Source organism: Syngnathus typhle, linkage group LG6 (genome assembly GCF_033458585.1).
Source record: "Syngnathus typhle isolate RoL2023-S1 ecotype Sweden linkage group LG6, RoL_Styp_1.0, whole genome shotgun sequence".
NCBI lineage: Eukaryota > Metazoa > Chordata > Actinopteri > Syngnathiformes > Syngnathidae > Syngnathus > Syngnathus typhle.
Genome location: NC_083743.1, coordinates 266726 through 288612, shown reverse-complemented (window position 1 = coordinate 288612; position 21887 = coordinate 266726). Strand labels below are relative to the sequence as shown.

At 40.9% G+C, this 21887-nt stretch overlaps 4 protein-coding genes and 1 long non-coding RNA gene across 5 annotated transcripts; 3 read left to right on the top strand and 2 right to left on the bottom strand.

Annotated features, from left to right (window-relative positions):
* The first annotated feature begins 789 nt into the window (after positions 1–789).
* Positions 790–3276, top strand: LOC133155306 (zona pellucida-like domain-containing protein 1). The gene is made up of 9 exons (XM_061280518.1): positions 790–947; positions 1028–1254; positions 1428–1618; positions 1916–1988; positions 2078–2175; positions 2263–2346; positions 2573–2744; positions 2831–2930; positions 3116–3276. The coding sequence occupies exons 1-9, from the start codon at positions 833–835 to the stop codon at positions 3274–3276; spliced, it is 1221 nt and encodes a 406-aa protein (XP_061136502.1). The 5' UTR covers positions 790–832.
* Positions 3277–3535: 259 nt separating this feature from the next.
* LOC133156169 (uncharacterized) lies at positions 3536–5940 on the bottom strand. The gene is made up of 4 exons (XM_061281980.1): positions 5903–5940; positions 5723–5790; positions 5442–5532; positions 3536–5313 (listed from the first exon to the last, which is right to left on the bottom strand). Exons 2-4 carry the CDS (start codon positions 5778–5780, stop codon positions 4548–4550), a joined length of 915 nt encoding a protein of 304 aa, XP_061137964.1. The 5' UTR covers positions 5781–5790; positions 5903–5940; the 3' UTR covers positions 3536–4547.
* Positions 5941–10155: 4215 nt separating this feature from the next.
* LOC133155305 (uncharacterized) lies at positions 10156–14201 on the top strand. The gene is made up of 12 exons (XM_061280517.1): positions 10156–10328; positions 10408–10588; positions 10655–10817; positions 10936–11124; positions 11231–11405; positions 12020–12150; positions 12225–12401; positions 12508–12629; positions 12697–12854; positions 12918–13145; positions 13650–13981; positions 14184–14201. The coding sequence occupies exons 1-12, from the start codon at positions 10217–10219 to the stop codon at positions 14199–14201; spliced, it is 1986 nt and encodes a 661-aa protein (XP_061136501.1). The 5' UTR covers positions 10156–10216.
* On the top strand, positions 14164–20533 carry LOC133156175 (uncharacterized). The gene is made up of 16 exons (XM_061281986.1): positions 14164–14332; positions 14407–14656; positions 14721–14891; positions 14956–15113; positions 15223–15375; positions 15556–15697; positions 15786–15940; positions 16010–16135; positions 16197–16413; positions 16746–16787; positions 16857–16931; positions 17524–17678; positions 17783–17869; positions 18718–18864; positions 19626–19796; positions 19880–20533. The coding sequence occupies exons 1-16, from the start codon at positions 14228–14230 to the stop codon at positions 20045–20047; spliced, it is 2322 nt and encodes a 773-aa protein (XP_061137970.1). The 5' UTR covers positions 14164–14227; the 3' UTR covers positions 20048–20533.
* A 73-nt stretch (positions 20534–20606) lies between these two features.
* Positions 20607–21627, bottom strand: LOC133156176 (uncharacterized). Its single transcript, XR_009714801.1, has 2 exons — positions 20912–21627; positions 20607–20799 (listed from the first exon to the last, which is right to left on the bottom strand). It is a non-coding gene; the product is annotated as an uncharacterized LOC133156176 (long non-coding RNA).
* Positions 21628–21887: the final 260 nt, after the last annotated feature.

The following is a 21887-nucleotide window of genomic DNA, read 5'->3' as shown; positions in this document are numbered from 1 at the left end:
TTGGCAAACGTGATCGGTTTACAGCTTTGCACAGTATTTCTCATCAAAGTGCCATTCATGCCTGTTAATCTCCAAAAATGATATTTTAGCTACGGATGTGATGTTTACCCCCAAGCAGTGAATTGTTATTTTTTGCATAACTAAAAATAAACTAGACAAAATCTGACTCTTCTCTGTAAATTGCATTGTTGTTAAATGTAATCTTTTGCCAGTGTTACAAAACTGCAACAAAAGTGAACTTGAGGTGTTTGCTAGGAAGTGTTCATTTGTTTTTTGGTGTAAGGGTTTAAAATTATCTGAGGAGACGGCTTGTGAGACACACCTTGGAGGTTTTAGGTGTCTCAAGGAGGTCTCATCCTATAAAAGTAACCTTGGATGACAGGCTCAGACAAACAGCTGCTCAGGTACCGGACAGGTAAGGCTATCTATTTTTATTTATTTGATTTAAACACATTATTATTTGGATTTTTCAAAATATTAATAATGAATGAATATCTTTCTTTTTATTTTGTTATCTCCATGCATTTACTGTTGAACTTTTTTCCATTTCATGAACTGTCTTCAATGACAATTTTATTAAATAATTACTATTTATATATCAATAAACATGATAAATATATATAATAAATACTTAGCAATACATATTAGACATATTATTTTAGCTTTTAAAAGATTATAATATGAATACATGCATTACACTTCATTTGATTATATTGCATATCTGTGACTGGTTTTCCAAATAATATTTATATACATTTTTTGAAATAAATCAATAACATTACTTTGGGCTGTTGCAATGTTGCTCCCTCTTAGTGCACACGACTGACGTGACATGCCGCATTCTAACAAGATGAGTCTCATCCCCCTTTGTCTTCCTCTGCTGGCCATACTGCTGCATCCCACCCTCTGCCTCTACAATTGCTCCTCTGAGTATGACAGGCTCCCAGGTAGCTATTCCCCAAAACAACTATTTATTGTTAATTTTTGGAGTTTGGGTTTTGGAGTTTGTTCCGTCATGTTTTTGAAGATAGCTCAGACCTGACAGCCGACTGCGGCATCACCACGATCACGCTGGAGCTCAACCTGTGCACGGCCCAGTGGGCGGGATTCAATTCGTCTAGCATGGCGCTAAACGGGGAGCACAACGTGACAGAGTGCCAGGGTTCCATTGACTCCAGTGTGGATCCCCCCATCATTCGTTACCTGCTTCCGGTCAACCACAGTGACCAAAACCCCTGCCGACAATCCCTGCAGGTCAGAACCATGTCTGGTGGAAGATGATTGGATAGTGCGGTAGTCACAGACAAAAGATTTCCTGGATGTGTTGGGGCAGAAAAAAAGTCCAATATTCACATCAACAATATATGACAAATGACTTTTCAAATTCACTTACATGATGACTTTGCTTTGGCTCTGTTCCGATTAAGATTGTGGATGAGACTCCGGACCCCACGGGACCCTTCAGCAACTTCCTCAGCATCCAGTCGGTCATCATCACAGGCTTCGTCGACACCCCCAGAACTGAGCAGGGCGTGATCAGTTACAACACGGACCTCTACTATCATTTCTCCTGCCGCTATCCCTTAGAGTACCTTGTCAACAACACACAGATAGTGGCGTGAGTAACCATGGAAACTACTGGCTAGTTAATTTTAATTTTAATTTTAATTTTAATTTTAATTTTAATTTTAATTTTAATTTTAATTTTAATTTTAATTTTAATTTTAATTTTAATTTTAATCATTTATTCATTTATTCATTTATTCATTTATTCATTTATTCATTTATTCATTTATTCATTTATTCATTTATTCATTTATTCATTTATTCATTTATTCATTTATTTATTTTGAACAAATATCGGTTCTTTTGTTTCTTGATTGATTTCATTTTTTTTCCTGGCGTGTATTTTTAGCTCTTCGGTTTCGGTGGCAACGAATGACAACAATGGAAGCTTCGTTGACACGCTAAAAATGAACGTCTATAATGTAAGTAAGCTTGGACGTGTTCAGACGTGTAAATGCAAAAATTAATCTCTATTCAGTTTCTTTCTGGTTTTTTTTCCATACATCTGTAGGACTCCGACTATGGCTACCCGTTAATCGTCCCCTCGTCAGGACTACAGCTACGAACGAGGATCTACGTGGAAGTAAAGGCTGTGAACCTGACTGCAAAGTAGGTCATAAAACTCTTAGAATAAACTTTAGCCAAACACGCTATGTTCCTTGGCAAAACACTAAGTGGTTGGCCTGTTTGCTCCAGCTTCCACGTGCTGTTGGATCACTGCTTCGGAACTCCCAGTGCTTATAATGTGTCGCAAACCGAGCAACACAATTTCTTCACTGGGTACGATTGCAAAAAACACACTTCTTGGATGGAAGACAGATATTGACCATCACATGTAATCGAAAACAGATTTTATGTTTGGACAACAGCTCACTGCCCAATGTTCCAACATTTGTGTTTGTTTACGATTAAAACTCGATTTCAGTGTAACAGCAATGTTAGTCAGAAGACCTTTTACGCTGCAATTTGTCGTTTGATAGAAATGTCAATATTTACTCCCCATCAGGTGTTCAGTGGACACAATGGCGGCAATAAATACCAACGGGAACTCGGATTTTGCCCGCTTTGATTTTGAGGCCTTCCGCTTTGTTCAACACCATGATCAGACCAAGTCTAGCATCTACCTACATTGCATTGTCAGACTCTGTGAGCCCACTAAATGTGAAGAACTCTTGAACGTGAGCAAAAACAAATCGTCCATTTTTTAAAATTTCCCTTGGTTAAAGACATTCCTTAAATTTAACATCTTTTGGTTATTCCTCAGGCTTGTAACAAGAGAAAAAAAAGGTCCTTGACTCCTTTCGGACAGGAGGGAAGAGACTCAGCCACTCTTTCCGTTGGACCACTTTACACCTCCGGAGAAGGTAGGAGGAGCCACTATTGACTTGTTTATGTATTTTGACAAATATTTGACTTTTCCCCCACTTCTTTTTTTCTTTGCAACCCACAGACAGGCCTGCTGCAGAAACCTACAGTGAGTATATGTTGCTCACATGCATAGCTTTAGCTAGGAAGCATTCACATTTTTTTATCTTCTGTATACCATCAGGTGACAATAATTTGGAATCTCGGAATAATGACCTGAATGTGACGGGCCTGGTTGTTGGGGTGGTTTTTGGATCGGCCGCCTGCGCTCTGTTGGTTCTTGGCGGCTGGTTTGTACTCAAGAGGTTTTGGAGGACGCGCCATTTACCTCATGACTTCAACTGATCCCAATATTATGTTTACAACCCAAGATGTACTCCATCTATTAAAAAACAACAACATCTCATTAAATATCAGAAATCAAAGTAGCAAATATTTGCATTCATGTTATATTTCCAGCCATCTTCCAGTAGAAAATTGTTGAATGGATGAAAGGCAGTTCAAATTATTTTTGTGTTAAAGCAAATGCCTTTATCTACTTCCTGTCATTCATTTGTACTGTAGTGTTTCCGTTCTTGTGAGATTCAAATAAAACACAGAATCATTTCCAGTTACATTTCCCATGAGTTTGTTTATAGCAATATAGAAAATATTTACATAATTATTGACAAAAAAAAATCTATATATACACATCATGTAGTGCCCTAACGTTTACATATGTACTGTAAAATACTTCACTACAAACATGAAACAAACACCAACAACAAAATATATTTTTTAACAGTTTTTTTTGTATATACAAAAAAAATACAACAAAATGTCTGTGTTAACACACAAAACAATAAAAACATTTGACAAGCAACTACTAACTAAAAGTTTCAGGATTGTAACTTGTCACAACAAGATTTCCCTTCAAATGTTCATTAGAGGAAGCCATTTTGAAAATAAGGACGAATCCTGCAAAAATCCTTCCTGGAGTGCATGTGATGGTTTTCGTGACATTGAAGAGAAAAACTCGATTTACATTTGAAGAACATCCATTAGAATTGCAGGACTGGTAACATTATTAGAAACTGTTAATGGTAACTGCTGACTTTAAACACAAGAATTTTCAATGGCAGCTATATTGATATTCCGGAAACACATTTCTTGTTATCGTTTCTACCTATTGATGGAACAAAATCTTGACCCGACGTGCTGGTTCAAATCTTCACCCCGATTCGCTGGGTTGACATGTCATACACTATCAGCTCCACAACAAACCGATGAATAACTCGTTTTGGAATCAAATATTTTAAAAAAGACGAATTGTAATAAAAATTGCAAGCAATGTCCCTATTTGTTTTTTTTTTAAAGTGAGGACAATTTCAGTAATGACACAAATTCGATGCAAACTTTGTCTTCGCGGGCCGCATAAAATGATGTGGTGGGCCGTATCTGGCCCCCGGGCGTTGGGTTTGACACCTATGCAGTGGTGGATGAGCGATTTCACCCAATTTGGGTTACCTTTGACCCAGTAGGTTATGTAAAGGCTGGTCACTACCTCGTAAGCCAACAATGTGCTAAACAAACAAGCGGGTGAGGGTGTCTCAGTTTATCGTCTCTGTATTGACATGTCACTGCACTGAATGCAAAATGTCCTGGATGAGAGCGGACAGTTTGACAGAGAAGTCTTCCTGCAATAAGCCACCAGAATATACAGGGTGGGAAGAACTCAACTGGACTTCCAGCTCCTCCTCCATTGACGTGAGCAATCTCTCAATCCTGGCTTGAGAAGTTTGGAGTTGGCAGAAGCATTCCACCGCAGCCTTGAGGGGCCGCACGCTTTCAGACTGATCGGCGAGTTCTGCTTTAAGAGTCTCCAAACTATTCTGCACCTCTGCCTTGAGTGACTTCACTTCTGATTCTAGCCTAGAACTAAATCCACGCCAGAAATCCTCATGAGTCACCTCCACCTCACTCATCTCTCTCAGGCGTTCCGTCACCTCTCTGGTTTGAGACATAAATTCAGCTAGGATGTCAGCCATCTTGGAGGCACTCTGCTCCAGCTCTTGCGTCATCCAGCCGTGGACCTCCGGATACGGGTTGACCTCCGGACTGACGTACATCTTGAGCTGGTTGCACAGGCCGTGTGTGTTGTTGTCGAGTTGCTGGGCGAGCGGGGCCAAGCGTTCCCTCACGCTGGCCAGCATGGAGGCGAGGTGGGCTGGGGACGGAGCCAGCCTCTCCCTCAGCTGTGCCAGTTCCTGATGCAAACGGGCTCGAAGGCGGTCTGACTCCCCGATGATCTTACGCTGCATTTCATCCGTAAACGGGTTTTTGTTGTACTCGTCCTCGTTGTGGTAGAGGCTGCTGTCGTCAATTTGGCTCTTGTAGATTTTACTACGGGACATAACCACTCTGTTTGAATATTTTGGCTATGAATTAGTTGCGGCTCCCAATTACAAATAAATAAAGATTCAAAACATACTAATAAATATACAGTATGCTGTCCTAAAATATCAACTTACTCTGCTTCTTTTGTGATTTCTGATTTGGGTTGAGCCTGATTGGCCTTGGAATCAGTCCAGGTCACATCCCTGGTGCCACGATGTGGGTAAGCTGCAAGAAAAAAAATATAATAAATATAATAAAAATAAAATAAATAAATATATAAACTATATAAAAATAAATAATAAATAATAATAAAAATATAATACAATAAAAATGTTTTTGTAAAAGTGGTAAAATGGTGAAATTCATACAAGAATACAGTGATACTCTATTGACAATAATATTGAAAATAAAATACCTGAAATTGCCAAGATGGCAAAGGTGCAAATGATGACGATCACTTTTTCTGAATGCATATTTTCTTTTCTGTGGAGGATAGAATACATTAATCCTTGACTCTGCCATGAAAATTGTATTATCTTCATACATTCTGTATTTTTAGTCAAGGAAAGACAGAGAAACCATTGTTGGCCCTTACCTGAGCTTCAAGGTGTCTATAGAGCAACCTCTCGGCACTGTCGGCCTTATAAAGCGCCTTGTTATCAGATCTTGCCTGTGTCAATAGTCAACACGTGGAGGGTCACACGGGTGACGGAACACAACATAGCACACTTGCACTCACAAACACACTACGCACACAGATGAACTGCTCTAAAACTTTCATTTTATGGACATAGCATGATTAGAGATAATGATGTCAAACCACTTTCAGATAATATCCTCAAATATAACCATGAAGATAAACAAGCAATCTTCAATTATGATAATGGGGAAAGTCTACGAGGTATTATTAATTTCATGATGTACAAATGAGGCAGCGTCTGCAATGGTCCTTTATTTTTTATTTTTGTCCAAATCATTTTTGTTAACACAACACAGACCCAAAAATAAGTCAATCACCAATGCTGATGATGTAAAAAGGACTTTAGCACTTTTGCACAAATGCAATGCCATTGCTGCATGTTCTGCTGCTTAAAGTGGGTCTTAGGTAAGCCACGACTCGTCACCCCAAGGTCATAGTCCACGGTTGCCATGATGAGCTAACTAGGTTATAGCTGTCGTCCAAAGTCTGGTCAACACAATAATAAGCGATGTGTGCATTCCTGTCCATGAAAACATCACCTTCCTGCATGTCGAATGTACACGACACATACTGAGATATCTGGGAAAAAATGATCCTTTTATCCTATAAGTTTCTGCAATGTAGAACCAAGAAAATGGAGCAAAGGTTAACAACCTGATTTGTATTTATTTCACTCAGGCATGCACCCACAGCTATTTGCAGGTTAAACTTTTCTGTGAAAGCGTTCTCAGGGGAAAAGACAATAATTTAAAACAACAACAACTGAAAGCATGGAGGTGTTTCTTCGAATTTACATTTGCTTCCCAGATATGAATGCCCGATGACGCATGGAACAGTCACGAAATGTGAATAACACCGATGTCACCTTTACTGAGTAAACACAGCTCAAGAATGAATGTACTATTCGTATAATGGTTGGTCATAATAGAGTTTTTGCAAATACTGGGGGAGCTAGGATTTTTTCCCCCCTTGGGTCCCCTAAAGATATTTCAAGAGGTCCACACAAAAAAAAACCCTTTTTTTTTTTTATAAACTCCACTTTTACATGAGGGGGTCAGTGCCTCTGCAGCCCCCCTCTAGCTCCGCCAGTATTAGCGAGTTGTGTTTGAGGTACAGAATATTGGAAAGCGCTCAAGCAAAGCCACAGGCCAGATCATGAATCACTTTCATGCTCATTCTTGCATCAAGAAGAACAAATAGAGCAATGTGATACTTTCTACTCTCCCTCTGCCGCTCTATAAATCATTCAGCATGCTAATGAAAGTCGTGCAGACCAAGCACGAGCTCGTGTGTTCCCTTTGCGTCTTATTAACAGTCAAATAAATGTGGAGAGCACCATCTAATAGAGTATCTCTTTATTTTTGGGTTGTCGCGATGCCAGAAGAATGCTGTGATGATCTAATGAGGTATCTTTGTTTTTTGTTGCTTTACTGTGGTCTGCATTCTGTTTATGGAGATAATATCAGCCGATATGTCCAAGAAAGACCATTCTGTCAACCTGGTATGTACAAATGTGTTTTATATTGTGCTAGTCTACACACATTAGCAAGACTCCAGTAATTGCTCAATCAATTTATTACCGTATTTTCGGGACTATAAGGCGCACCTAAAAACCTAAAATTTTCTCCAAAGCCGACAGTGCGCCTTTTAGTCCGGTGCGCCTTATGTATGGACCGAATTCCTAAATTTAAAATGGCCGGGAGCATTGTGTCATGAAATCAATCATAAGTGGCCCACTGAAGACTATGAATCATGAATCAAAAAGACTGTGGATCTTTATTTTGTGATTATAAAGTAATTTGTGGCGTCTGAAGTTGAAATAAAAAAGATAAAATGGGGAATGATTTGGGTTGGATTAAAAATCTGACATGATGCATTAATGGTGCACCTTATAGTCCGGTGCGGTGCGCCTTATATAAGGACAAAGTTTTCAAATGGGCCATTCATTGAAGGTGTGCCTTATAGTCCAGTGCGCCTTATAGTCTGGAAAATATGGTAATTATTTTTGCCCATTCATCAATTAATATGTGTTAATAAAATACAAATCTGCTTGATACCTGAAACTCAACTTCTTTTTGTGATGGTCTTGCTTTTGTGAGGTTTTTACTGCCTACCGGATAGCATGACTCCAATTCCTTGTCCAAGGGGAACGTACGGGCCTGCCGCAAATAGTATGGCAATGGAAAAGTGTCTCGAGTGTCCTCCTCAACATTATTGTCCCAGACCGGGTCTGTCCGCATCCCTCCCGTGTGGCTCGGTGGCTCAGCAGCCTCACTCTGGCCAGGATACCTGCATCTGCCCGGGAGAAGGACAGAATTTTCAGGTGAGATGCTCCTCTGTTTATTCTCTACCCAATCAACTCTCATCATTCAGCACTAAGCTAAGAAACCTGAACAATCTGTTGCATCAAGCTGAAAGATGAGCAGATCAGGTTCCCACGTGCACAGCGGGGTTTAGTTTCTGTCTCACCGTTACACTCATGGAGAATACATTTGATTCTATTTCCCATCTCATTTATCTCATTGAATTGAATAAGTTAACAGTGGTACAATGTTGTATAATCTTTTAGAATTGTATTTGTCATTATATAACAGAACCTTATTGACTTTTCCACAGAGGAGTGACGGGCAGTGCCAATGTACCCTCAATTATCAGCCCATCGACGGTGAAGATGTGTGTGTGCACAAAGTGTACAGCATCTGCAGGGATGGAAAAACACGCACTCAGCATGGAGAGTGTTTGGACCGACATGAGTGGTCAAGTCACTGCAAGACGCAGGTCATGTGATTGCACACATGGATGCAAAAACTGAAAGTAGCCCAAAGAGGCAAATGTGGAATGTCTTTTGACATAACAGTGTAAATAACCTTTCACCTAAACTGAGAGTGAAGGACCAAAGAGCCAAATGTGAAATGCAAACACTATCCGGATATGCTGTATGTCTTTTGACATGACAGTGTAAATAACCTTTCACCCACTCAGCTGACAGCACCCAATGATCCTTTATGAATGTGAGCGGAGCGATAATCTAAATGACATCCTATCTTTTCTGCAGGTGTGTCCATCTGCAGAAGATTATGAGGGGTATGACGGAGAACTCGGTCTGTGTGTGTGCGTAGAGCCTCCTGGGAGAGCTGCGTGTGGAGGCCTATGTAGGAAAAGGCCGGAAAGTCAACTGAGACTACAGTGCAAGTCTGGTGGAGAACTGGAGCTGGTTTTAGGTTCCAATAGTCGGGTGAGCAAAATACATCCATCATTTGACAGTGGCGGGGATAGACTGTTATCCTTGAGGGAGCGCTGGATGTCAGAAAATTAGGTGGTCCGAAAATATATACCGTAATTTTCGGACTATAAGTCGCACCGGAGTATAAGTAGCACCAGCCATAAAATGCCCAAAAAAGTGAAACCCCCCCCCCCATATATATGTATATAAGTCGCTCCTGAGTATAAGTCGCCCCCCCACCCAAACTATGAAAAAAAAAGCGATTTATAGTCCGAAAATTACGGTAAATACTTTTTTTTACAAATTCCGAAAATTTTCAGAAAAAAGGGTAAATATTCATTCTGAGATTACAAAAAATAACAGGGTGAAATAAGGTAGAAATAATCCTGGAAAAAAATATTTATCTGGCCTGGCACCTGGGTGTCTGGGGGGAACAATGCCCCCAGTGCTCCCCCTCTAGCTCCGCCAGCGATTGCTCATTACCCTTGAAAGTTAGCGTGAATCATTTGTGCATATGTGCCTTGTGATTGGCTGCCGACCAATCCAGTGTGTAACCGCACTTCTAATCAAAACTCAGCAGCAATGGAAAAGTTCTTGCTGGACATTTTTTTTCCTTTTCCATCGACTGCAGTTTTCCATGAGACAATACTAAACACAATAAATAGTTTGAGCTAGGCAGACAATGTACTCAAAGCCCCACAAGAGTTTTATCTTTCCTGCGAAAGGTTCAGACAAGCTTCTTCAGTGTCTTGTTGACCTACTTTGATAACAGATATCATTTGTATGCAGGTGTCGGGCTTCTCCGGCACCATGCTGGAGACTCTCTTTAAAGTTTGGGACCCCCAGGGGAGCTTGGAATGTGGCAGCCATCTCACCCCTCCACGCCCGGTCTACATTGTTCAGACAAGCGGTTGGGCTCACACGTAAACACCTTTTCTCATTGTTGTTCCTCTCTGTACATATCTCTCAAGTTTTCCTTTGTCTTCATGTGCCGTGCGAATACAGAAGCGGGATTTATCGGCCTCTTTAGCGACGGCATCGAAATTCAACAACTGTTTTTGTCACTCACAGAGCTGCGGGAAACTCCCAGGCCTCATGGTTTGAAAATAATATGGATTCCTAATTCCGCCAGTCATATGCAAGGCAATCAATATTTTTTATTTTATACTCTTTTTAGATGAGTCTGTCCTTCCGTGGGATATGGGCAAAATGGAAAATATGAGCGGGAGCATGGATAATAGTAATAAGGGAGAATCGAGGGAAAGTCTCAGTGGAATTCTCAACCCCACAACATGTCTCCATTTGGGCGATGTTCTATTGTTCACCGTCACCCCTCGTGATTATCCTCAGTACGATGTGTAAGTACCCAGTTAAAGTTTCCCTTTGTTAAGACAATCATCAATGATTCTTCATCTTTTTGTCAGTGACAACTTGTACAACACAAACAGTGATTTTGACTGGGGGTCACTGAGAAAACTGAAAGAGGAGCTGACTCTCTCCTGGACACCTCCCAGCTTTTTTTCAATTGTCTTCAACCAACCCGGAGTTTATGTTTTTAGGCTTAGCAGCCATCATCACAAACATATGGTAAGATTACGTAATCTTAAAGAGACAGTTATGAGGTTTGGTCTTCAAATCTCACATTCTAAGATTCCATGTTCTGCTTGCTGTGTTTATTTGACCTCCACCTTTTGTCCCTCACCAGTACGTGCGGGTAATGGGTGCAGGAGGCCAATGTTACGAGCCGGGGCCCTTTTTTGCAACTAATCCGCGTCACGTCACAAGAGTGGGCATCAGGAAGAGAAGAAATCTTTTACTGCGTCCTGACTGGCTGGTGACGGGAGGTCTTTTGTTTGGAGCCGCCCTCATCTTGTGTTTATGTGTCATTGTCTTGGTTGGTGCACCACCCACAAAAATATTTACCAATGAGAATCAAAAGAACATCCCTCACTTTTTTTTGTGTGTGTACCACACAACCATAATCCAACTCACGTTTCTAGATCCTTTTCCACGAGTATGGTTGGCCTGAGAAGAAGCCAATCACGGCGCGGTATCACACACGGCAGATGACCTATCACATGGAAGACTACGCATCAAAAGGTTCAAGGGTGATGTCACAAATGAAAATACACAGAAAACAACAAGCTGTCATCAGGCTGACTTCCATTCAACCAGGTACACATCACACGTGTACACTGTGTGTTACGCAACCTCTGCTCCACGTGCACCTGCAATACACAGAATGTTCATGTATGACCATAATACACACATGTACTGAGAGTTGATTGCCCAGCTCTCGAGATGGAAGCATTAATTGCAACATGATGTCAAAACATGTCTTTTTGTCCTACTACTACTGAGTTGGCTTGTTTCTACATGCAGGTCAGACAATGATCAGAAATACATTCTATTTTAAAACTACATTGAAAATGCTATTTTACATTTAAATCTACATTTTTACACATTCCCACTACAAATGTGGGTTTCCTAGAGCGGTATATTCTATTTTAAGTCAAATAAATTAATTTGCAAAAATTTAAAAACTCCTCCTCAATGTCTGTTTGTAAAAGACAAATTATTTTTCAAAGATACTGAAATAATTTTTTGGGGCAACAATTTAAAATTCATGAGATAGAAACATGTGATTGTTTTTAAACTATTGCTTTCTGCATGGCCTGGTTTTATGTTTAGGGAACATTTCAGGTCTGAACATTGAACTTCCATATTGCAGGTTTGAGTTTAGACTTGTCTTTGGTCAAAGTGACCTCTTTATGATCGTCTCGGTACAGAGCCTTCAGAGGAATTCTGGGATTACGAACACCAGGTGGATCTGGAGGCCTTCAGCAGCAACACTTTCTACAACCTGCTTCTCAAACACAGCGTGTCAGTCACTTCACGGCTCGGACAGCTCACCACTGAGGTGCGCATGACAACCTTCAGATCTATCCATGTGGGATCCTGCTATGAGACCAAGTATGGCTTTTGTAAATGTAGGTCAAGGAGCTTTATCAGGGTGTCCTCGAGAAACTCCGGATGCTCCATCCTCGCTTGGTGGATGAGGAGAGCACGGATGACGTTTACGAGAAGACCAGAAGAGAGGTGGAGAAGGAGGTGGTCCGCAGGAGGTCTTTGGCTTCGCACCTGAGGATGCTGCTCAACAGTCAGCTTCAGGTTTAATTGACATAATTCTTCATTCACACCAACTTAATATTAAAAAGATCTCAAAGTGGAAGCATCACATGGAAAAAGTATTTCTTTTCCACTTGGCATCCTCCAGGTTTTGAGGCGAGAGCAGCAGGCACAGCAGAAGGTCCACAGTGTGTTCACGGCTCAAGTGCGAGAATGTAGCAGAATACTGGGCAAGATCCACCAGACAGCTTTTGGACAGCGCCAACAAAAGTATTGTCATTTTTTACAGCTTGCACTGAGGTCTTCTCCTGAACTCTCATTGCTCGTCTGTTCTCAGTTTAATTCAGCGGTTAAGGTCGCTCGTGGGAGAAATGGGAGGGTTGGTATCCGCAGAATGTCGGCGCCAGGGCTCCTGGGGGCTCTTGGGTGAAGGCACGGGGGCCAAGCTGCTCTGTCCTGACACAGGCACTGTGCTGAGCAAAGACGGCATCTTTGGTAAACGCTCACACTGCCATCTGTTGGTCAATGTATCTACTGCAATAACAAAAGTCTTTCCAGGTTCTGATGGATCTCTGCGAGAATGTTGCCCTGCTCATTACGACACAGTCACAGGCCTTGTTAGACCAAACGCTCACAGCCACATGTTGCTGAGCAACGGTCACACTATGGCGGTTCCTCCAGATTTCTTCGTGCATCCACAAACCGGTCATGTTCTACCCATTGTTGGAAACGTCGCCTATGACCCCGAAAGTGCCACTTTGGTCATCACGACTGATTTGTGTGCAGGTATTGAACACTGAACTAGAGTAGCGGTCTAAAGTTGATAATTATTGGTATAATAATTATAATTAGAATAATTTCTTTACTTACCGTAATTTCCGCACTATAAGGCGCACCGGACTATAAGGCGCACCTTCAATGAATGGCCAATTTTAAAACTTTGTCCATATATAAGGCGCACCGGATTATAAGGCGCACCTTCAATTAATTGTAAAACTTTGTCCATATATACGATATATACATTTGGCCCGCGGGCCGGACTTTTGGACACGCCTGCTGTAGTGGCTCAATATTGGGCCATATATAAGGCACACCGGATTATAAGGCGCACTGTCGGCTTTTGAGAAAATTTGAGTTTTTTAGGTGTGCCTTATAGTGCGGAAAATACGGTACATTATATAAAAAATATTATAAAGTATAGCTAGATTAAGCAGTGACATTGTACAAATAACAGACATTGTAAATACCAATCACTGCTCTAACTCTCGTCTCACCTTTTATCCCTACAAGGAGACAACAAGAAATGGGAAAGTCCTCCTATACCTTTCATTCCATACCCGACCTCCTGCCACTCAAACCAACCTCTGCCCAACATCTGTCTCAGAGGCCTTCGACCAGGTCAAAAACTGCAGCTGGGTGCCCCCATGGCAGACGCAGACACGGGAGTCCCAGTACCTATTCTGGCCGTTACCATCCAGCCACAAACTAGTCTGGTCTACCCACTGGGGAAGACACATATATGCCCCATCACACGTTTGCCGCAACCTGTCCAGATCGGTTCTCCAATGATGGATCCTCGGACGGGAAACGTTGTGCTGACTGTTGGCATCAGTCTCGATCCGGTGACGGGTATTGTCTTTCATTATGTGTTTACACAATGCTATTCATTAATTTAATTAATTTATGTAATTTATTTTGTATTTTACTATTTATTTGGATTAGTTTTTAGATTTAAATTAATTTCAATGGGGAAAGCCGTGAAACAAATAAAACACCGATGTCAAAGTACCACATAAGTTCATTAAAACTTTGTGTACTTGTAAGGTGTTGTGCTGCCAGTAGGTAGAGTCCTCCTGGGTGAACCCTTTATGGAGCCTCTGAGTGGGAGAATGACACGAGTGGGAGGTGCAAGCATCCGAGCCGGGCAGCTGGTAGCTCATGCAGGAGGATACCAGACTCTTTTAGACAGCAAGGTGATTTTCATTAGCAAACAAGACTAAAGAAATAAATAAAAAAAACATATGTAAAGCAAAAACTTTGATTATAGGTTCTGGCGGTTATGTTCAAAACAGTAGAGCTCCTGAGGCTCCTGTGTGAAGAGTGGGAGTCAGAACCAGCTTTGCAGCTTCATCATGGAGCCGAGCGAGGGTGTCACTGGCAAGATCGTATTGATCGTATGGCAGAGGAGCTCCATCTGAACTGGAGGAGGAGTCAGCATTGTCAGCTGCAGCTTCAGACCAGGTTGGAGATCCTGCTGGACACTACTGAGGGCCTGCAGCAGGATGGAGGCGCTCTGGGTGAGAACATGACTAGACATGATAGTCACTGGTGCAAGTCTTACACAACATTTATGCCCTTCAGGAGACATGACTCTGCCAGGTTCAAACACATCAGTCCCTGCCTTGCTGGGTATGGACTACCCTGATCCAATGGGAACAGGTCTCAGCGTACCCGTGTTGGGGTGCCAGTCCGATCTCATCACGGGATGCACGACAGGGCTGGCAGGGACCATGGAGGACCCTGATGGCAATGGTATGAAAAAAAGTGCTGGATTTGATATATTTCTAGAGCAAATAGGCTTGCATCTATTCTGCAGGTCTGGTGGCAATCCGTTATGGCTCTCAAGCAGTTGATCCTGTAACTGCTGTGTTGGCTCCTGTGGTTGGAGCCAGGCGGGATGTGCTCACAGACACCGTCGTACCCATCACAGCCTCCTATTGGTTGACTGTGGCGGATCAAAACGACAGCTTGCAGGTTGGTTTTTTTTTGTGGTGGGGTGGGGGGGGGGTCTGATCAGGGAAGTGATTTCTTGACTTGCATGAAATCGGGCCTTTCTGGTAATCGTTGTTGATTTTGAGGCCAGGTGGAGGCTCTGGAGAGAGAAGTGTGTGCGCGGAACACTTATTGGCAGCAGCAGAGGCGACGGGAGGAGGACATCCTTGCTGATGTGGACTCAGCCGTGTTCCGGTGTTTTCTGAGACTGATGGACGTTGGCAGCCATCATGAGGTTAATGAGGTGTGACTTATTTCAATTTATTTATGAATTTAATTTTTATTTATTTATTTTTATTTTTATAATTTTATTAAAAAACATGTATTTATTTATTATTAAAACAATTAAGATTTTTTTTTTATTTATTTAAATTCATTTCAGTTAATTAAATATTTATTTATTTCACCTTGCCCTACCTTGCAGGTCCTGTGGTCAGGCAGGCCGCTAAGGGAAGCAGCTGTGGAAATGCACGACTTAGCCCAGGCTGAAGCCCAAAGAAGAGTAGCCCAACGTGGCACCTTGTCTCTGATCCTTCCTCCACATGTTTTGAATGTCCTCAGCCTGGGTAAGATGCTATGAGGAAAAAAAACAAATAAAAAGAAACGTTTAATTGACATGAATATTTACCTCCATTTTTGTTTCTGTGCGCTTAGTGGATGAAGAGGAGTGGGATCAGCATTGTGTTTGGTACACTGAGTTGATGTCAGGCCTTGACATGATGGACTTACGCATGGAGCAGCTGCAACAAGATCAAGACAAATGGAACACACAAAGAGGAGAAGAACAGACCGCGAGTGCCCGCCTCACGGTCGGAACATTTATTTTTGGAGCGGGAAAATAATTTCTAATTTCCAGTGTGTTCAATTTGTAACCGCAGGACAGAGAGCCGACGCTGGGAGAAATGTGGGAGCAATGTTCTTCCAGATTATACGATTTAGATGTTGCTCTCATTAAGCTGCAATTTGTTCGCCACCTTTCCAAGCTGCGTGCTGACACGGCTCAGGTTGGCACACATGAAAATACTTCAAGTAAAGCTTCCATTTTATAAAAATTCCTTTGTTCAGGAAGTCCTGCGTGGAAAATTCTGGTACAAAGAATACGGTCTGATTCGCTTGTGTCGACCCAGACCGACCGGGAACGTCATGAGTTTGCTCCAAAGGAAGATTTTACCTCTGCTGGACAGAATGAACCAGCAATTTGCGGTTGATAAACAGCAAGTCAACTCTAACCCTAACCTCAGTCGCCAAAACGCTTTTGGCACTAACCAGCAGCCAGATGGAGGTAATAAACAATTTGGAAAAAATATAACCTGATGCATAATGACTTTGTGAGTCATTGGGAGTAGACTAATTTTTAACGGTGATTTTGATTACCACATTCCGTAATCAATCCTAATGTATTTGTTGCTAAGTATCGCAGATGTAAACACTGGTTGGTTAAAACGGGTGGAGTGGGGGGTTGTGGCAGAGGTTAAATGGCATACTAAAGATAGAATACAATATCCCAGCTGCTTCCTAGTTTAATCAAAGAGCAACTGACACGTTGGCCAGCAATTCATTTTGCTTTTCCACCAATGCTAAAAAAGAAATAAAAAAAATGACATTTCTTGACAGCATGTGTTCCACCAAGTGACATCACTGTCCCAACAATTCCAGGTAATCCAGTTGTAATACTTAAAATTCTGGATTTGTGCCACATTATTAGGCTTTTGCTTTCATTCTCAGAGGAGGAGTGGACAAAGTTGCTGCAACTTTCACCTCTATTTCAGCTTTTGAAAGGAGTGGAGCAAGGGTTAAAAGGTGGGAGGAGAAGTTACATCATATTTCATTGTTGTTGTTTTTTTGTTTTTATTATATTATGTGTTAATTTGAGGAAAAAAAAAATCAATTGTGATGAAATCCTTGAGAATCTTCCTCTTACTGATCTCTCTCTTTATTGTCTGTACTGACACTTACAGCAGTGTTACTCACATTTTGCGTCACCATAAATTTGATAAAAAGAAAATTGCTTTACTCTTCCCATCTCCTCTTGACTCCACTAGGATAACATCGCTTTATACTCACAACACACCAACATTTCTTTTCCTACCCTCATCCTGAATCAAGTCTCCACATGTGCCGTAAGAAGATGGAATAGCCCATGGCTTGAGAACCATGGGGGTGCTCTAAACAATCATATTTGCAGTTTTATGTGTTTTGTCATAGATTGTTTTCTAAAACTCAGTCAATGGTGGTCAAAATGTACCATAAGCATTTCTTTTTTTTTTATTTTACGAATATAGTGTTTCCTTATTTCATAAGCCCACTTGAGACTCCATCGAGGCCTTGTCATATCATTCTCCCCTAATGACTACACATTTCTCTGTGTATAATCGGTCTCTGTTTTGCTCAGACAAAAGCGGCGAGGGATTTTTGGATGAACTGGAATGTCAGTGGGAATGTGAGGGAGACTTAATCCCGTTGGAGCCATCCAGCCTCAACCCCAAAGAATTCCTCGTGTACCAACATGGACTGTTTCTCATGCACACCTTGCATGCACGAAAACTTGTTTGTAACATTTCACTCTTTCTCATGATTATTATTTCACAATACATTGTGCCTGTATTTATTTATGAGGAGTCCGTATAATGTTTTTTCATTTCTCTCTACAGACTCCAACTGTTTCTCTCCAAATAGCTGCAAGGCTTCCTAGTAACAACTACCGTAATAACACCTTCAGGAATTCCTTCTTTTATCGGGTAATGTGTTTACCGTATTTTCCGCACTATAAGGCGCACCTAAAAACCTCCAATTTTCTCAAAAGCCGACAGTGCGCCTTAAAATCAGGTGCACCTTATATAGGGATCAATATTGAGCCACTACAGCAGGTGTGTCCAAAGTCCGGCCCGCCGGCCAAATGTATTTATCTTATATATGGACAAAGGTTTAAAATGGGCCATTCATTGAAGGTGCGCCTTATAATCCGGTGCTCCTTATAGTGCGGAAAATACGGTATGTTGAATCTAAAATACGTGATTTTTTTAAATTTAATTGCATATGATTTTTTTGTACATCAACTCAAAGTCTTGCTGCATAGGTGAAAGGAAAAATCTTTTTACATGAATCGTTCACCACAAATCTTCCTGTTGTCGACTTGGTTCACAAACCACACTTTTACTGGTGTCGAGTTTTACCACAAACTCGACCGATCATCCTGTTGTCAATGTTTCGATATGCTTAAAGTCTTCTCTATTGCTCCAATTGAGGGTAGAAAAGAAAGCCGACAGCACGACAGAAACTCGTCACATCAATAAGCCACAGAAAATGTTAGTTGTTTGTCAATCGGAAAAATTGGTTTGCTGAGCAAAAAACAAAAAATTTAAAAAGAAATAATCTTTCACTATTTCAAAGTTGTTATGGTTTATTATTGTGAAAATCTATCAACTCAAAAAAGCTTTTTCACAATGGCAACTTTTGTGAAAAATCTCTGACCTTTAAATAATTTTTCCCCCCTCTTAGTGTTGCCATTTGAGGGCTGAAACTAAAGTGGCCATTCATTGATAAGATGAAGGTTCTCACTGTACACTTCATGTCCCCATGTTGACAGGAAGCAGATGAGACACTCTTTGTCCGCCGCCAGAGACTTCATTCAGTTGGGGGCTTTTCCTTGCTGTTGCTGCACTGTTTGTCCCATGTGGCAATTAAAGACATGAGTAACGATTCCGCCCCTGCCTTCAAGAGACTTTTCCGGAAGGTACAAACAAGCAAACATCCTGAAAATGAATTCAGCTTTTCCATTCCTGGTCACTTTTGAGTGTGTCTTTAGACTTTTGTTGCAGCTGCCACAGTTATTTAGTTCCTGTATGGATGACTTAATTTAAAAATGAAAATAGTTCCTTTACTGACTACTTTATTTTAAAAGTAACTAAGTCAAGTTAGTTTAATAGTTACATTCAGCAGTCATCCGGTTTTGCCACTTCATTTGAAGTGTATTTTTAACAGCAAAATATAAAAATAATACAATAAATATATAAAAAATAAAATAGACAACGTTTTTGACTTTCCGTATTTATTCTAATTATAATTATTTTTAACAGCAAATAATGAAATAAATATATAGAGTAAAATGGACAACTTTTTTGACTTTCTGTAATTATTTTAATTTAAAAAAAGAGGAATCTTTTGATGGATTCACTTCACATAAATTGTCTACTCCTTTTCAAGTCAAATAAAATGAAAAAGAGTCTTTCTAGATACCAACTAACATAAATCAAAGCTAAATAAAATAAAACCAGTCAAAACCAGACTATGGTTCTTTTCTGTGTAAAACACTGAACTGCGTAATTCACTGCAGATGTTTGAATTGATATTCAACCTGGCCTCTCCCTTATGCTGTTCACATTTTGACATCATGAAACCAAGACAACACCTAATAAATGATCAAGTTATATCACCATTTACAGATATGGTCATGCTGCTCTTTTACTGAGCCAAGTTGTTGTCGTGCCACTGTAGGTACTCCAGGAATCTCTCGGGCAACTATTTCAGGCCAAAGTGGGCTTAGATGTCTCCGCACACGAAGCCCATTGGTCATTTTGTGATAGTGAATCTCCCCAGGGACGTTCAAAGTCTGTCATTCTTCACAGCTGTGGGGAACAGTCTGCTTCTCTAGAACAGCCAAGCAGTGTGAGTACAGAGACAATGAAGTTGCACGGTGTTTGCGTCATGTGATCCAAGCGAAGAGTAACCAACTTGTCTTTGGGGAATAGGCCGTCGAGGAATTTGGAAGGAAACACGGAGAAACGTTTTTGGTGTCAAAACTCGAAGGGGTTTTAAGACAAAGAACCTCGGCGAAAGAGGAAGGCCCAAAGTGTCCTTTGAGACGGGGAAGCACGCTGTCATGTGAATTCTCTCAATCGATCATCAAAGAAAAGTGATGAGAAGGAAAAATATGATGGAAGTTGTGAGGTCACCACCTCGCTTGGAGATTTAAATAAGCGCACAAGTTGCTCAGGAAGATTGTGCGGTGTTTGAAGCCTAACTGTGACGAAAAAGTCAAGAAGTGCAAGGGGGCTAATACTTTTGCAAAGTAGTACAAACACAATTTCTCATGACACTGGGTAGAAACGGCTAGTTGGACATTTGTGTGTAAGGTGATATTGGTGTTTTCTCTTAATTTATTTATTGATAAAGTGTCTTTAGGTTATTTATCACAAAAGTTTTTTTTTCTGCAAAAGTATTTTATTTTTCTGCGATTTCTCATGAAACAAAAGACAACTAAAGCATAACTAAAAATCACTTTTATTCCTGCTCAGTTGAAATATTGTGACATCATATTTTTTATGTGACCTGTTTGTATGAAAACATTCAGTAAATATTCAGTTATAATCTTTGTTTGGTAATAAGATTGTTTATAAAACCTGAGAATCACATTTCATAGTTTGGACTGATTTTATTTGTTATTCAAGTATGGACAAACTTGAACTCATACATACATTTTGATTTGATTTGTTTATTTTGGCAAGTACATGAACTACACACCTAATACGTCTAGTCCAAGCACATACGCAGTGATCAATATGGCGCTCAAAATTAATCCGCACACCAGCGCCGCTATATTGAGGATCTTGGCGGTCCTTGACGCATCAGCAGCTGCTACAGAGTTCCCCGTAGCATTGGCGTCGTTTACCTTAAATAAAACAAGACCTCCATTCAGGGTTATTTGGATTCGCATTTGAAACAACTTGGGCAATATATTATTTTGGGTATGCAGGAAGAGCTGAGCGCAAAATAAGGCCTACCTTGGAGGAGAAGTAAATTGCTGCAATGCCAATTGGCAGACAGCAACATAAAGTGTTGCAGATGGACCACGCAAAATAGGAGGGCACTGCAGAACGGGTCTGTCCTCTCTCCATACTGCCTTGCATGCAAAGATCAAGTGGTTGGGTGGGGTGACTGTTGTTGCCTTATAAATGATATGGGTGGAGTCCCCTGACCTCCAAGAGATTTACACTCATGCTGCTAGCCATCATTTACATTTACACACACACACACACTGAATTGAAGAGACATTTTTCTGAAAGTAAATGAAGCCTAACTTGTGTTGTATTCCAGTGGGGAATTCGAGGGGGCATCTTTCTTTGGAGATAACCCCGGAGAAAAGACCGAGTCTCAAGTGGATTGATTGTGGAAAGGCAGATAAAGAGCAAAGCGGGCATTTCATCAACGACACGAGCTTTTGTCCTCGGAGATGTACCCTGATGACGTCCATAGCAGTTGCAGTGACCATAGAAAACAAAAAGAGTCATCTCTGAAACTTTCTTTTGCTACTCCCAAACTTCTTTTCCCTTTAGACAATTGCAAGCAGATTATACGAATCTTCAGGTTACTTAACATGCTTGCGCTTCTTGAGTAGCACTTGACTTCTCAAGTCGTGCTTGTGGAAAAATATCACCTTTGCTATTAACAGAAACTTTAAAAGCCTGCCGAGATGGCAGAGCAGTGAAGTGTACGGTCACTATCGTATTTTCCGGACTATAAGGCGCACCGGACTATAAGGCGCACCTTCATTGAATGGCCCATTTTAAAACTTTGTCCTTATATTAGGCGCACCATTAATGCATCATGTCAGATTTTTAATCCAAATCAAATCATTCTCCATTTTATCTTTTTTATTTCAACTTCAGGCGCAGCAAGTTACTTTATAATCAAAAAATAATGATCCATGGTCTTTCTGATCCATGATTCATAGTCTTCAGTGGGCCACTTATGATTGAT

What these genes read in the sequence shown, in the direction of transcription:
- LOC133155306 (XM_061280518.1), top strand. Translation starts at nt 833, where the DNA reads ATGCCGCATTCTAACAAGATGAGTCTCATCCCCCTTTGTCTTCCTCTG. An exon ending in TGAGTATGACAGGCTCCCAG is followed by an intron (nt 948 to 1,027) that starts GTAGCTATTCCC and finishes ATGTTTTTGAAG; the next exon opens with ATAGCTCAGACCTGACAGCC. An exon ending in AATGTGAAGAACTCTTGAAC is followed by an intron (nt 2,745 to 2,830) that starts GTGAGCAAAAAC and finishes GTTATTCCTCAG; the next exon opens with GCTTGTAACAAGAGAAAAAA.
- LOC133156169 (XM_061281980.1), bottom strand. Translation starts at nt 5,780, where the DNA reads ATGCATTCAGAAAAAGTGATCGTCATCATTTGCACCTTTGCCATCTTG. An exon ending in TGCCATCTTGGCAATTTCAG is followed by an intron (nt 5,533 to 5,722) that starts GTATTTTATTTT and finishes TTTTTCTTGCAG; the next exon opens with CTTACCCACATCGTGGCACC. An exon ending in GAAATCACAAAAGAAGCAGA is followed by an intron (nt 5,314 to 5,441) that starts GTAAGTTGATAT and finishes TATGTCCCGTAG; the next exon opens with TAAAATCTACAAGAGCCAAA.
- LOC133155305 (XM_061280517.1), top strand. Translation starts at nt 10,217, where the DNA reads ATGTGCCGTGCGAATACAGAAGCGGGATTTATCGGCCTCTTTAGCGAC. An exon ending in GATTATCCTCAGTACGATGT is followed by an intron (nt 10,589 to 10,654) that starts GTAAGTACCCAG and finishes TCTTTTTGTCAG; the next exon opens with TGACAACTTGTACAACACAA. An exon ending in TCGGACAGCTCACCACTGAG is followed by an intron (nt 12,151 to 12,224) that starts GTGCGCATGACA and finishes TTGTAAATGTAG; the next exon opens with GTCAAGGAGCTTTATCAGGG.
- LOC133156175 (XM_061281986.1), top strand. Translation starts at nt 14,228, where the DNA reads ATGGAGCCTCTGAGTGGGAGAATGACACGAGTGGGAGGTGCAAGCATC. An exon ending in GGAGGACCCTGATGGCAATG is followed by an intron (nt 14,892 to 14,955) that starts GTATGAAAAAAA and finishes TCTATTCTGCAG; the next exon opens with GTCTGGTGGCAATCCGTTAT. An exon ending in CTCTAGAACAGCCAAGCAGT is followed by an intron (nt 19,797 to 19,879) that starts GTGAGTACAGAG and finishes TTTGGGGAATAG; the next exon opens with GCCGTCGAGGAATTTGGAAG.